Source organism: Gekko japonicus, unplaced genomic scaffold, assembly GCF_001447785.1.
Source record: "Gekko japonicus isolate JY-2015 unplaced genomic scaffold, Gekko_japonicus_V1.1 scaffold203, whole genome shotgun sequence".
Lineage (NCBI taxonomy): Eukaryota > Metazoa > Chordata > Lepidosauria > Squamata > Gekkonidae > Gekko > Gekko japonicus.
In genome coordinates this window covers 356,122-370,159 of record NW_015170280.1, presented here as the reverse complement: position 1 = coordinate 370,159, position 14,038 = coordinate 356,122, and the positions used below count along the sequence as shown (strand labels likewise).

The 14,038-nt window shown below is 48.5% G+C and overlaps 1 protein-coding gene across 1 annotated transcript in view; it reads left to right on the top strand.

Annotated features, from left to right (window-relative positions):
• Positions 1-14,038, top strand: part of LOC107115951 (bone morphogenetic protein 8B-like) — a 77,957-nt gene that overhangs the window by 59,640 nt on the left and 4,279 nt on the right. Inside the window, exons 4-6 of the mRNA XM_015417753.1 lie at positions 1,617-1,811; positions 2,840-2,919; positions 4,204-4,314. Coding sequence (XP_015273239.1) covers positions 1,617-1,811; positions 2,840-2,919; positions 4,204-4,314 — 386 coding nt within the window. The remainder of the gene's footprint in view (positions 1-1,616; positions 1,812-2,839; positions 2,920-4,203; positions 4,315-14,038) is intronic.

The window sequence follows — 14,038 nt, the reverse complement described above, 5'->3', positions numbered from 1 at the left end:
TGGCTCCGGGGAGAAGGCGGCGGCGGTGAGGCCTCTCCTCCCCGCCCGGCCCCCCCCCCTCCCCCCCCACCCAGCCGGTGGCAGCGTTCGCAGAGCGTCTCCTGCGCACGCGCAGGAGACGCTCTTGCACTTTCGGGGGGATTTAAACATCCCCCCAATTTTTTTTAACTTTTTTTATTTTTGTGCACATGTGGGGACTGCCCCACATGTGCACAAACCTCCCCCTGCCCCCCAAGTGCCCCCAAAGTGCAGATATAGATATCCGCACAGAGGGGGCAACTTGGGTATTAGTATAAGGATGGGACTCTCGCCTGAGGATTTATTGACGCAAAACAACATACAGACGAGAAGTATAATAAAACAAAGGATTTGTGATCTAGAGCGCCAAGGGGATTTAAATTGAGCTCCTTCTTTTCTGGTCCATAATGACTCCAGATATGTAATGAAAATGGCTAAATACCTGACTTATCTGGATGTGCCACCCTATAGAAGAGCTCTTACCCTGGCTTTTTGTGCGGCTGTTCCCTCTAAGGTTTTAGAAGGAAAATATAGAAAGATAACATATGAAGACAGGTGCTTCCCATGCTCTATGGGAGAAGTGGAATCGATGTTCCACATGTTCTTTCGCTGTCCTTTTCATCAGGTTTATAGGGATAAGCTTATTACCCCCCTCTTGGATAGATCATCACTTGATGCAGATAGTGCTGATCTAGAGAGACTTTTGATAGAGGGAAATCAGCAGATCTCCAGACAAATAGCAGAATTCTGCTGGCAACTGGTAAAATTTCACAATAAGAAGCAGATCAAGTAGAATCCTCATTTACCTTTTGTATGACTCAAAAGTAGTTTAGTTTTAAACATCTTATAATTATTTTGATATAATGGACTGTTAAACTTTTCTCCTTTTAACATTTTAATGATTTTAAGGTTATGTTTTTATTTTTGAGCTGAAAGCTAATTTGCTTGTATTTAACAAACATGTATTATTTTGATAAATGGTCTTTGACCGCAAATAAACATCATTCATTCATTTATTCATGTTAAATATCCTTGTGTGCTGCAATATGATACATTTCAAACCGGAAATCTGTAGAATATCAAGACTTGCTTTCTGATAGAGAAGCAAATTGAGATTTGACTTGGTGCTGCAATCCATCCCCCGCATAGTTCTTTGCAGTTAGGCGGTTGGTCCTGGGAAGAGCTGCGGGGGGGGGGGGGAGCTAAATTGGTACATTTATAGAAGACAAACATTAAAATATCTGGTCCTTTCTCTTTGGGGATCCATGGCCTTAATAGTGGAACACTTAATGTTGCCACCCTCCAGGTGGGGCCTGGAGATCTGGAATTACAACTGATGTTCAGATGACAGAGATCGGTTCCCTTGGAGAAAATGGCTGCTTTGGAAGGTGGGCTCTGTGACATTATACACTGCTGTGGTCCCTCTTATCCCCAAACCCCACCATCCCCAGGCTCCACTCCAAATATCCAGGAATTTACCAGCCAGGAGCTGGCAACCCTACCTAGACCCTGACCCCCAGACAGATCAGCCACACCCATTAATGTGACACACAGCAGTATTAACATAGTGGAAAGGGTTCGGTTTTTGGATTTTGTAGGGCAGAGCATCGATCCTGGATTGGCAGGCCTCTTGGGTCGCCATGGGCCACGCTCCAAGCAGCCCTTCGTGGTGACATTCTTCCGGGCAAGCCAGAGCCCAGCCAGGCTCCCCCGAGCTGTCAGGCAGCCAAGGAAGAAGCAGCACAAGAGGACCAACAGCTTCCCACACGCGAATAGGCTTCCAGGATCATTCGGTAAGAAGCAGGTACCTTTATTGGGGCAGTCTAGCTTGGCCCTGGAGTAGAAAGGAAGTGTTTCTCCAAGTCATTTGTTGAACCAGTTTGGCATCCTCTCAGGAGTTGCCCTTGGCTACTGCTCTCCAGGCCCGTTGCCAGGATTTTGTAATTTGGGGGGCCTTTAAATAAGTCAGGGGGCACTGACATCACAAAATAAAAAATAACAATTTTAAAAACTCTCTTTTGCAGCATTCACACTCTGCCTGCCTGTGCAGGGAAGCGAACCACGCTTGGGGAAGGGGTGGCAGTGGGGAGTCCTCCAGGTGGCCCAGAGAATCGGGAGTCCTCTGGGTGGCCCACAGAGCCGGAGGACCTGGGGTCTGAATGGAAGTCAGGGAGCCTTGGCAAGAAGTCGGGGGGGGGGGCAGGCCCCAAAATGTCCCACTGTAGCTATGGGCCTGCTGTTCTCTTGTCTCTTTGTGAACTCAGAAAGGGCCATTAGCATGTTTGTAACCCTTGGTGCTAGATTAGGGTTGCTAACTTCCAGGTGAGACCTGGAGATCTCCAGGTATAACAACTGATCTCCAGACTATCAGTTCCCCTGGGAGAATACAGCTGCTCTGGAGGGTGGATTCTGTGGCTTTATATGCCCAATGAGGTCCCTCCCCTTCTGCAAGCACGACCTGTGCTAAGCAGATGCACGGTACATGCAGCTGCTCAGTACAAGCTGGCCTGAAGTACCCAAGCACAAATGTATTAAGAACTGATCAGTTTAGCTGGCAAGGAGAGCAGATTGTGTCCTCAAGGGGTACTCTTCCCAGAAAGCTGTATTCTCCTGTATGTACTGTATTCTCCTGTATGTACTGGCAGAACTGTTGGCAGAAACTGGGGCTGCAGACTCACTGAGAACTGTCATTCCTCCTTGCCTGTGGCAAAGAAACCTCACCGTAGCGGACTGACTAGGCATTTCCCCTTGCAAAGCCAGCAGCCTGCGGTCAAGCTGTCCATCCTTTGACACTGCTCTTTAACCCTTCCTCCCACCCCAGATGACGTTCATCCTTCTGAAGGGAAACACGTGTGCAGGAGACAGGAGTTGTACGTCAGCTTTCAAGACCTTGGATGGCTGGTAATTTTTGAAGAGGTGCTCTTCTTTCTTCAGCAGTTGCATTAATCACCGGGAAAATGGAAAAGCAAGAATCCAAAGTTTCCCTTTTCCTCTTGGGTCTCTCTCTCTTTCTCCCAAAAGCTCAAGGCAGATTCATGTGCAATATATTAATTCCGGTTGCTTGGCAGATGTTAAAGCAGCAATTCCAAAATGATGCCGTTCCAAAATGATGCACCACAAGCAGTAAATTTAATTTAATTAGAAACTCCTCTTAGGTTCAAAGTAACGCCATCAGCAGAGGAGGCTGCCTGCTCCATCTCTGCATGAAGGCCATGCTAGATGAGAGGCCCAGGGTTTTTTGCATGGAGACCAGATTCTGATCGGAACCCCAGCATGACAGGTTCCCAGTGGATGACATGGATCCCTTTCAGATTGGGAAAACAGTGCGTAGGAATTTGGGCCACTTGTAGTTAAAGAATCCCAATTATTTAGAATGTTTTTAATCACTTGTTTGAAAGGGAAACATGAACTGATAGACTCAAAAATGCAGGAAGGGTAGTTTTCATAGCTCCCTGGTGTGAGCCTCGTTTCATGAGCTGGTGGCCTGGTCTCCTCAGGGTTCCGGAGCTAAGCAGGGTCAGCCATGGTCAGCACTTGGATGGGAGAACACCAAGGAAATCGAGGGTTGCAATGTGGAATCGCAGGCCAACTCTGCTCATCTCCTGCCTTGAACACTCCACGGTTCTGACTTGACAGCACTTGATTAGTAGCAGCCTAATAGCCCAGTCTTGACCAGTCCTGTTAGAGTTTGGAAGCTAAGCAGGGTCAGCCATGGTCAGTACCAAGGCTCCCTCTAAGCTGTGGAGTCTTGTGAGCAAGAATTCTACTTTGTGAGCTACTGGCATTAAAGTTGTGAGGGAGCGATTTGGCTGCTGCATAAATTAGTTTGCTCTGGAGCCATCTTTCCTGAGCTGAGACAAAAATGTGTGAGCCGGAGGCTAAAAAACTGAGCTAGCTCACACCAACTCAGCTTAGAGGGAACACAGGTCAGTACTTGGATGGGAGACCACCAAGGAGCTCCAGGGTTGCTATGCAGAGGCAGGCAATGGCAAACCACCTCTGCTCATCCTCCTGCCTTGTACACCCCGTCATTGGGGCTGCCGTGAGTCGGTTGCGATTCAGTGGCACATTCTTCTTCTTCTTCTTCCAGCATGGGCCTCTCTCCTCGTGAGTTGGTAAGCTGAAGCTGCCTGGTGTAAGGAAGGGGCCTGAGTCTGCTGAAGCTCCTGTGTCTTGTCCTTTCAGAACTGGGTGATTGCCCCCCAAGGCTACTCGGCCTTCTACTGCCAAGGAGACTGTGCTTTCCCTCTGGATTCCTGCATGAATGCCACCAACCATGCCATCCTCCAGTCCCTGGTCAGTACTTGCTTGGTGAACATCATGGACTATGGAGGAGGGAGGGGGGTCTTCAGGGGGGCTGTGGCTAGCAGCGTGCATGCATGTCTTCCTCTCCAGCAGGTTTTGAGGGGGTTTGCAGCATTTCAAAGTATCACAAAACCTATTTGAGTCCAGTCAGCACTGGCTGAAAGAAATGTGTCCATTCTCTACAATAGCACCTGAGGCAACAGTGGTGTCCATGTTCTTTGGCTGGAGGAGGAGAAGTGCTTTCACTCGGAGAATTGAAAGTGATCTGATAGAAGCCACATTTATCTCATATTCTTTTTTCCTGTAGTTCCAGAATCACTGAGCCAGTGTGGTGTAGCGGTTAAGAGTGTCAGACTAGTATCTGGAAGACCCAAGTCTGAATCCCGATTTGTGCCATGGAAGATCCCCGGGTGACCTGGGGCCAGTCACACTGTGTCAGCCTAGCCTACCTCACAGGGTTTTTGTGAGGATAAAATGGATTAGGGGAGAAGGATGGAAGCTGCTTTGGGTTCCCATTGGGGAGAAAGGCAGGGTATAAACAAATCAAATAAATAAATAATAAGAAATGAGATGGGGAGGGGGCAAACATCCACACCAGGACACTGCTGTGACCTTGGACTCCCTTCTAGCTTCCCTCTGACAAATATTTTCTTCCTTTGCTGTGGGGGGGGGGGGGGGGACTCCTTCCCTTCTCTTTTTTGGGGAACTGGGCTGGACTGTCTTCATGCAAAAAGTGTGTCCTGTGGGAGTGTTTGAGGCCTTCTTTTGTGACTTTGGCACACGCTTTCTGTGCAGCTTCCCCAAGGAGGAGCCCATGTGTTGAGGCCAGGGCTGAGGGCACCCCAGATGTTCTTCTGCTTTGCTTCCTTGAGGGGCAGCAGCCAGGCTGAAACAGAGGAGGAAGTCCTAGAAAAACTGGTTCTTTGTGAGCTGTAAAGGGTGAACTTGCTGCATGCAGGCAAGAGAATTAGTAGAAGTTCTTGTTTACCGATATCTTTTGTGGTCTTCTGCAAGGGTGAGTCTAAATCTGGGCCTTCCTCCAGTTACATTCATATGAAGAAACAGGCCTGGAGTTGGTTGTACCCTCCATGCTTCAAATAATAGTTAATGTTGAAGTGACCTTAGAGGGTTACAAACTTTGAGGGGGGAGCCAGAAAGGCCAGAGCACTAGGAGAGATTAGCATCTCAAGAAGAGAGCCTGACATGCCTGAAAGAAATGGCTCACACATGTTTGGCAACTTTCAGCAGAGTGGAGCCTTTGAAGTTAGGAGAGCTCACCGGCTCACACCCCTTCAAGGGTAAGGGAAGAGCTTCAGTTCCTGCTATTTTGGCACTGGGAGAAGAACCAGGCAGAGAGACAAGAGGCACACATGCACGCACACAGAATCCAAAGGGTCCCAAGAAGGGAACCTCGGCATGACTATGCCAAGAGTTTAATCACAAGAGGAGTGGGGGGGCTGTCTTCAGCAGTTTTCACATCAGTGGCACCAGTCAGTCAAGGACAAATGGGTCCTGGAGATGGTGACCCACGGCTATTCCCTGGAATTCAAAACCTCCCCACCTCGTCATTTTCTGGAACTGCCAAAGAATCGCTCAATAGACAAACATAACCTACTCAAGAAGGCTATCCAATATCTCCTCGACATTGGGGCCATAGAAAGGGTCCCAGACTGGGAGAAGTCACAAGGAGCATACTCTGTCTTCTTCATGGTACCCAAGAAGAATGGGGATGTCAGTCATACTAGATCTCAAGTGGCTGAATAAATATATAAAGACAAGAAAACTCAAGATGGAAACACTGCGATCTATCCTCACATCCATTCAACCAGGGGACTTCATGGTCTCCATAGACCTTTCAGAGGCCTACTTGCACATCCTGATCCGGGAAACCCATCACAAGTTTCTCTACTTTGCGTATCATGGAAGACATTTTCAATATTGAGCCCTCCCATTTGGCCTGAAATCATCTCTGAGGGTCTTCACCAAAGTTCTGGTGACGCCAGGGGTCGTTTCCTGCAGGAGCGCACAGGAGCGGAGCTCCGGCAGTAAAGAGCCCAGGGGGCGGGCACATGCAACAAGCCCCGCCCCCTGCTCCCAGCAGCCCCGGGCCACGAGGAGCAAGAAGCAGCCAGGTAAGTTGCAGAGCCCCCCCTTGATAGCAATCCAAAACAGATAGATAGCAATCCAAAACAATCTCCCTCCTCTGTGAGGGCAGATCTGTGTGGGACCCCCCCCCATAGCTAGCAATCCAAAACAGTCCAGTGGAGCCTGAGCAGTGGGTGCTGCCTTCTGACACACTTCCAGTGATGTCAGGGGGTGTGGCATATGCAAATAAGCTATGCAAATGAGTTATGCTAATGAGCGCCTGCACCTCTTTTTCTAGGAAATGACCCCTGGGTGACGCTAATAGCTTTCTTGAGGATGAAGGGAGTGTCACTGTTCCCATATATTGATGACATCCTGATAAAGGCAATCTTTTATAATCAGGCGCGTCAACATCTAGCTCTGACAATGCAGGTGGCTCAAGAACCATGGTTTTGTGATAAACGTGGAGAAGAGTGCCTTGGAACCAACTCAATCAATAGCCCATCTGGGGGTATTGATACATTCAGCGAAGGACAGGGTTTTCCTGTCTCAGGAAAGGCAACAGAAAATCCTACAGTTGGTGAATCAGGTTCTGAACTCAACAAGAACAGAGGTTATGTCCCTGGCTTGTCTCCTGGGGATGTTGGTTACATGCCAGGATGTAGTACCATGGGCTAGGTTCCACACACTCCCTTTACAAAGATTTCTTATTCAGTACCAGGAGGAGATAGCACACAAGAGGGTCCAGAAAGTGGAATTACCATAATCTGTGAGACAAGAACTGCAGTGGTGGCTGGACTCTACCCATTTTGCCGAGGGGATGCCACTCAGGGACCCCAAGAGAATGGTGGTTACCACAGATGCAAGCCTGTTTGGTTGGGGAGCACACACTTTAGGAAACATGGCACAGGGAACCTGGTCAGTGAAGGAAATGGCCGGGAACATCAATTTCCTGGAACTGAGAGCAATAAAGTTAGCATTAGTCCACTTCCAGAGACAATTAGCAGGCCATCATGTTCTAATTCAGGCGGACAATATGATGGCGAAGGCTTACATCAACAAAAAGGGAAGCACACGCTTCAAGAGGCTACACCAGGAAGCGACGCGGGTGATGGAATGGGAAGAATCACATGTTCTGTCGCTGAAGGCTGTCCATGTAGCCAGTCGGGAGAATATCTTGGTGGACTGGCTGAGTTGACAGATGGTGGATCAGTCAGAGTGGATGTTGCACAGGGAAGTGTTTCAACAGATAAGCAAGAAGTTCGAGAAAGCAGAGGTGGATCCCTTCGCAACACAACAAAACCGCCAAATAAGAAAGTTTATGTCAAAATCAAGAAATCTGGAAGCAATAGGAATGGACGCTCTGAGTCTAACATGGCCAAGGGTCCTACTATATGCCTTTCCACCCTTCCTGCTCATTCCAAAGATGATTCAGATCATGATAGATCAGAAAGCAGAGTTGATCCTAATTGCACCCTTCTGGCCAAGGAGGGCGTGGTTCCAAGATCTGTTGAGGTTCTCTATAAGGGACCTGTGGCATCTTCCACTAAGATGGGACCTATTGACGCAGGGCGCGACAGCACACCCAAGACCAGACATGTTGAAACTAACAGCTTGGAGATTAAAAGGCAGCAACTAGAAGCCATGGTAACAGGGTGGTTACCACACTGTTAGCCTCCAGAAAGTGGTCTACAAATAGAGTCTATAATAGGACATGGCAGGTGATCCATTCCTGGTGTAAAGATAGGGGGTCTGACCCACTAAAGACCCAGGTTGGGGATATTCTAGCCTTCCTACAACAGGGTCTGTTGAAAGGCCTGTTCTTGAGGGGTACTTCCCTTATTAACCCACCTCAGGTCCATAGGTTTCCCACGTGGAATCTGAATACAGTGTTGAGAGCCCTGTGTAAGGAACCTTTTGAACCAATGGCCTCTTGCCTGTTAAAAGAATTTACCTTTAAGATGGTTTTCCTGGTGGGGATTACCTCTGCACGTTAGGTCTCAGAGCTAAAGGCACTGTCCATTAACAGGGAGCTTTGTACCTTTCATAATAATAGGGTGGTACTTCACCCGGACCCGGCATTTATACCTAAAGTGAACTTGACCTTTCATAGGTCGGAGGACATTGTGCTTCCTTCCTTTTGCCAGGACCCCAAACACGAGAAGGAAAAGGTCTGGCATCTCCTGGACATGCATAGCATTACCTGGACAGGACCAAAGGGTGGAGGCAAAATGAGTCACTGTTTGTGTCATTTAGGAAGTCGGCTTTAGGTAACGGTATTTCTACATCCACCTTAAGTAGATGGATCAGGGGGGTATTGAGGCCTATAATGCACAGGGTCTGGTGCCACCCAAGGGGATCACTGCCCACTCTTTACAGGGGGCGTCCATGTCGGCGGTGTATCGGGTGTTCCCATCCCTAGAAATCATTTGCAAGGCAGCCACTTGGAAATCTACCCATTCCTTTACCAAACACTACCGAATCGATAATATGGCTTCAACAGAGGCCACGTTTGGTAGTTCTTCAGCATGCCCTGTAAGAACTGGAAGCTGTCAGACCCACCCTGGGGAGTACTGCTCTTTTATGTCCCAAAAGTAAGGAGTCAAGGACTGCCCCACTCCCAGGACCACCAGAGAACGGAAGATTTGTCTTCACTTGCCGTGAAGCTTCCTTCTTGGTGGTCCGGGAGTGGGGCAGTCCTACCCACCCTTGTTTTGAGGGTACAACGTCCGGTGATTATTAGGGGATGGTACCGGTGGCCTGCCTCTGGAGTTACCTTGCTCTTTGCTGGGGGTTCTGTTAAAAAAAAAGTATGTGTGTTGGTTAAATTCCTCAGTTGATAAATAAAAGTTTGGTGGTTTAAATAAGAAGTTTTGGTGGTAGCACACGGTACCCAATGGGGGGGAAGTGTGTGTGGGTTTTTGTTCAGTATTGTGCAGGTTTTTGGGAGAAGCTTGGCTTGGTGAACGACTGGAGAACCAGAGGACAAGCCCCTCCCCTCCGGGATCAAAGTTTTGCCGGCCCTGCCTGCAGAGAGGAGGAGCTAAATCCCAGGAGTAAGGAGTCAAGGACTGCCCCACTCCCCAACCACTGAGAAGGAAGCTTCACAGTAAGTGAAGACAAATCTTCCATTCACATCACCTGCTGCTGTATCCTTTAATTGGATGGATTGAACTGGGGACCTTCAGCATGCTAAGCATATGCTTACCACTGAGCTGCAATACCCTCCCCTAACAGGAGCTGTGATTGTTCTTGGAGGCTCCTCAGCAACTGTCATGAATACAAGATGCCCATAAGTCCTCACACTTTTTGGAGGACATCTTTTTTAATCCCTCCAGGACACTCAGGGAGCATTCCAGAGGGCCCCTCATGGGGCACAGAGAGCCTCATCCAAAGTCAGCTTCAGCTGTTGGCACCTGTCTGTGGCCAGCTGCATTGGGTGTTTTGCTCCAGAGGACTCTGATTAGCATTGGATTCTTGTGCAGATTTCACTTCTGTGGCAGGGCGGCTTAAAAGGATGGAGAGCATGTGTAGTTGAGTGCACAGTGCATTAGCAAACGGGTGCGCTTTGAGCCTGGAAAAACACAAAGGCATGTAAAATGCACAATGATCCTGCATTTGTAGTGGCCGTCATTTGTGTTTATGTAGATATTTATATCCTGCTTCTCTCCACAGTGGGAGACTCAAAGCAGCTTATAACATAGTTATCCCTTCTTCCGTTTTGTCTGCACAACAACCCTGTAAGGTAGGGCTAGGTTGAGAAAGCATAAGAGACTGGCCCAATGCCACTCAGTGAGCTTCTTGACAAGACCAGGGATTTGAACCTGGGTCTACAAGATTCTGAGTTGCCACTGTGGTCACTATGCAACACAGCTTCTCTGTGCTTGAAGACAATTAAGCATGGTTCTGCCCTCTTTATTTATTTAATTCATTTATATTCCACCTTTCTCCCCAATGGTGACCCAAAGAGGCTTATGTCATTCTCCTCTCCTCCATTGTATCCTCACAACAACCCTGTGAGGTTGGTTAGGCTGAGAGTGTGTGACTGGCCCAAGATCACCCAGCAAGTTTCCATGGCACAAATAAGGATTCAAACTTGGGGCTTCTAGATACTGCTCCGACCATAGGCGTAGAGTACGTGGGGGCTTGGAGGCGGGAGCCATCCCTGAAATTTTCCAGGGAGGACTCAGCCTTCCCCAGGGCTTGCGATGCTTGCAAAAAAAAAAAAACCCACATCCCCCTCCCCACTTTGAAAGCGGAAGGTTTTTAAAAACTTTTTAAAAAACCTTTTTTTAACCAGTTTGGGGGCAGTCACCCCGGCTATGCCTGGCCGTCCTGGCTCAGTGCCTCCTCCTCCTCCTGGTCCCCTCCCTCCGGCTGCCAGACTGGGCAGAGGGAGGGAGGGAGGGAGAGTGCCAGGGGACCGCTGCTGCGGAGGATGCTGGACCTTGTAGCCCGCATGCTTTGCTGGGGGCAGGGACTGAGTGGCCTGCCGGGAGAGCATGGCCCCGTGGTTCCCATGTGCGGCAGAGCTGGGCAGGCCTGGTGAGGAGGACAGGCTCCGCGAGCCTGGGGGAGGACGGGGAGCCGGCCTCGCTCCTTGAAGGGCTGCCTTTCTGCCCCCACCTGGTTGGTTGCAAACGGCAAAGGCTCTTCTTCCTCCTAGCCCAGCAGCCGCATCCCCGGCCGGCTGGATTGCCGAAACACCTCTCCGAAACAGCCTTGAGAACGAGGGTTACCTACAGTGTTCCCTCTAAGATGAGAACAAATTTAGAGTCCAGGAGCACCTTTAAGACCAACAAAGGTTTATTCAAGGTATTGGTCGCTGGTTGAATGCTGCTGTGGTGCTCTTCCCCCTTTCCCACCAATTCCCACCCAGTTCGGACCAGCATGGCCATGGGGAGCGGGCTCCCCCATGCAGCATCCCAATCTGGGGGGAGGGGGGAGAAGGGAAGGGAAAGTGCCGTCTGCTGAGCAGTCTGAAGGATGCTATAACACCCCACACCCTCTCCCAGGCCATTGGGGTGACCGAGCTGTGGTGTCACTGCCTGTATAGGCTTATAGTTGTACTGGATTTAAAGTATTTTTACTTATGATGTGACTGATCAGTTCTCACCAGTGTTCCCTCTAAGCTGAGTTACTGTGAGCCAGCTCACAGTTTTTTAGCCTCCAGCTCACACTTTTTTGTCTTAGCGCAGGAAGGAGGGCTCTAGAGCAGGCTAATTTGTGCAATAGCCAAATCGCTTGCTCACAACTTTAATGCCGGTAGCTCACAAAGGAAGATTTTTGCTCACAAGACTCCACCGCTTAGAGGGAACGTTGGTTCTCACTATACTGTATCTGACCAGGTCACTATAAACGTTAGTCTCTTCGGGGGGGGCTTGGTATATAACTTATGGATGTATGGAGGACAACTGCCCAGTATAATTCTTTCACCAGTAAGTCAAGCACCAGTATTTGTAAAAGTCAAACACTAAGCTTCTTTATTTCTCAGAAAACCCAACAGGGAGATGGGATATATTTACAAAGGATATTTTGTTTCCTTGTAGAATATAACTTTTTACTTTGCCTTCACGTAGACTGTAGGCTTATCACTCTCAGTTTTACACATATGTTATTCAGTACACTAAACACACTTATGATCCCACTCTCCAGTAACTGTTTTGTGGCTGCCCTTTGGTCTTTATCTGTCTGGACCCTTTGGGTCTAACTGGGCACCTTTCCAGCTTTCCAGACTCCTCCAAACCCTTAGCCCTTTCTTTAGCCACCTCTCCAAGTTCCTTTGGAGCAATGTATCTGGTGTTTGTGACCACTGAGGTCTTATACTGTTCACTCTCTGTTCACTCTCCTCTTTATATTAGAGGGTACCAGTGCAGAGTTTTATTCAGCCACAGTTTTCTACTCAAACTGATATCAGGCTGTTTCCAGAGAGCCACAGAGGTTTTGTTCCACCTCAGAGCTATCCAGTTAGCTGACCGCTCTCTGCTAACTTCTCTTCCAACTCCCTTTCCCAACTGTCACCTCCCAACTGTCAGTTGTTCACAGTTATCTATCACTCACTGAGAATTCCAAGCCAAAAGGCCCCTCCCTTCTCAATCATGTGACTCAGCAGCTTCTTTATTTACCTGCTGCTGTCCACTATCCTTTAATTCCGTCACAGATGCTATCAAGCCCCCAGTAAGGTGCAGTGTGCAGTGGTGCTGCTGCCTCTTTCCCAAGGGGACTTTTTTTTTTTTATTTAACCCAAGGGGACTTTGAGGCTGGGTTGAGGTTTTTTTGCTTGCAGCTGTTTGCCTTGCATTGGGAAGGGATAGCTCTAGTGGTGGGGAAAACTCTTGGAGGGAGAGCTAGAAGAGGGGATGGACATTCCTTAGGCGAGAAGGATCCCATAATGATAGTCTCTCTCTCTCCCCCCCAGCCCATTTCCTCATCCCCCTCCACATTTCCGAGTCCAGTCAGGCGCAGAGATTGGGGGGGGGGGGTCATACTTTTCAATACATTTAACAACCACCCAGAGAGTATGCTATCCTTTCTGGATTTCAGAGCACTTTGCCACCAGGATCTCTAAATCCCTCGCCAGCCTGAGATTAGAGATCCACAATCTCAGTTGGCATCTGGGTTGTACACACTAGCACCTCTATCCAGAGACGCACAATTAATCTTACACAGAGGTAGCTTATAGGTTGAGCATAAGGCACAGGAGTCTAGCCTTAGAATCCAGTTACAACAATACAGACAAATTATAAACCAGAATAAGTTTATTCAGTAGAGGACTTAGCATAGACTAGAAGGATTTCAAAATAACGAACCTAAGGCAGTGTGCCTTAACTAAACAGTAATTCATATTTACCACGTCAGGAAGCATCCAAGAGTGCAAGATTGTCCATTGTAATACTCCAGGTAGCATCAAGGGATTTTGAGGAACAAGAATTCCATCCTTCCAAGAACATGCTCAGCTCACAAAAGCAGTCCTTTGTTCTCCCACAGACCACATCTCAGGACAACAGTTCAGGTGCTTAGAACACAGAGCAGCAGAGAGCGCAGCAGGAGAAGAAGACAATCCAGGGGAAGGCAGAGGCCTTTAGAAATCAATATTTCTATACACCCTCCCCCTTAAAGATGGACATTCGGGGTAGATACCTCAATTTTCATCTAAGCTACACCTCAGGACATGCATACATTTGAGGATTACACTAACTATCACAACAGAGTCAATATACGCTTATAGACTATATCATTACAGAATGAATACAAATACAAAGCATAGAACAACTCAATTCAAAATCCATGAAGTATATATCGTCACTCCAGGCACAAGCTTACACAACATTTCAAGTAAGTTACCACTTGGCCTCAACAGGAAATACAGCACAGCGTGGTATCAGAAGACATTCCAGGGGAAGGCAGGAGCTTTTAGAAATCAATATTTCTATACATGGAATCTAATGCAAGGGAGTCCGCTCTCCAAAGTAGCCATTTCCTCCAGGGTGATACTCTGTATTCTTGGTGCTTGGGGGGCAACACTGGGAGGGCTTCTGGAATTCTGGTCCTGCTGGTGGACCTCCTGATGGCACCTGGGTTTGGGCCACTGTGTGACACAGTGTTGGACTGGATGGGCCACTGGCCTGAC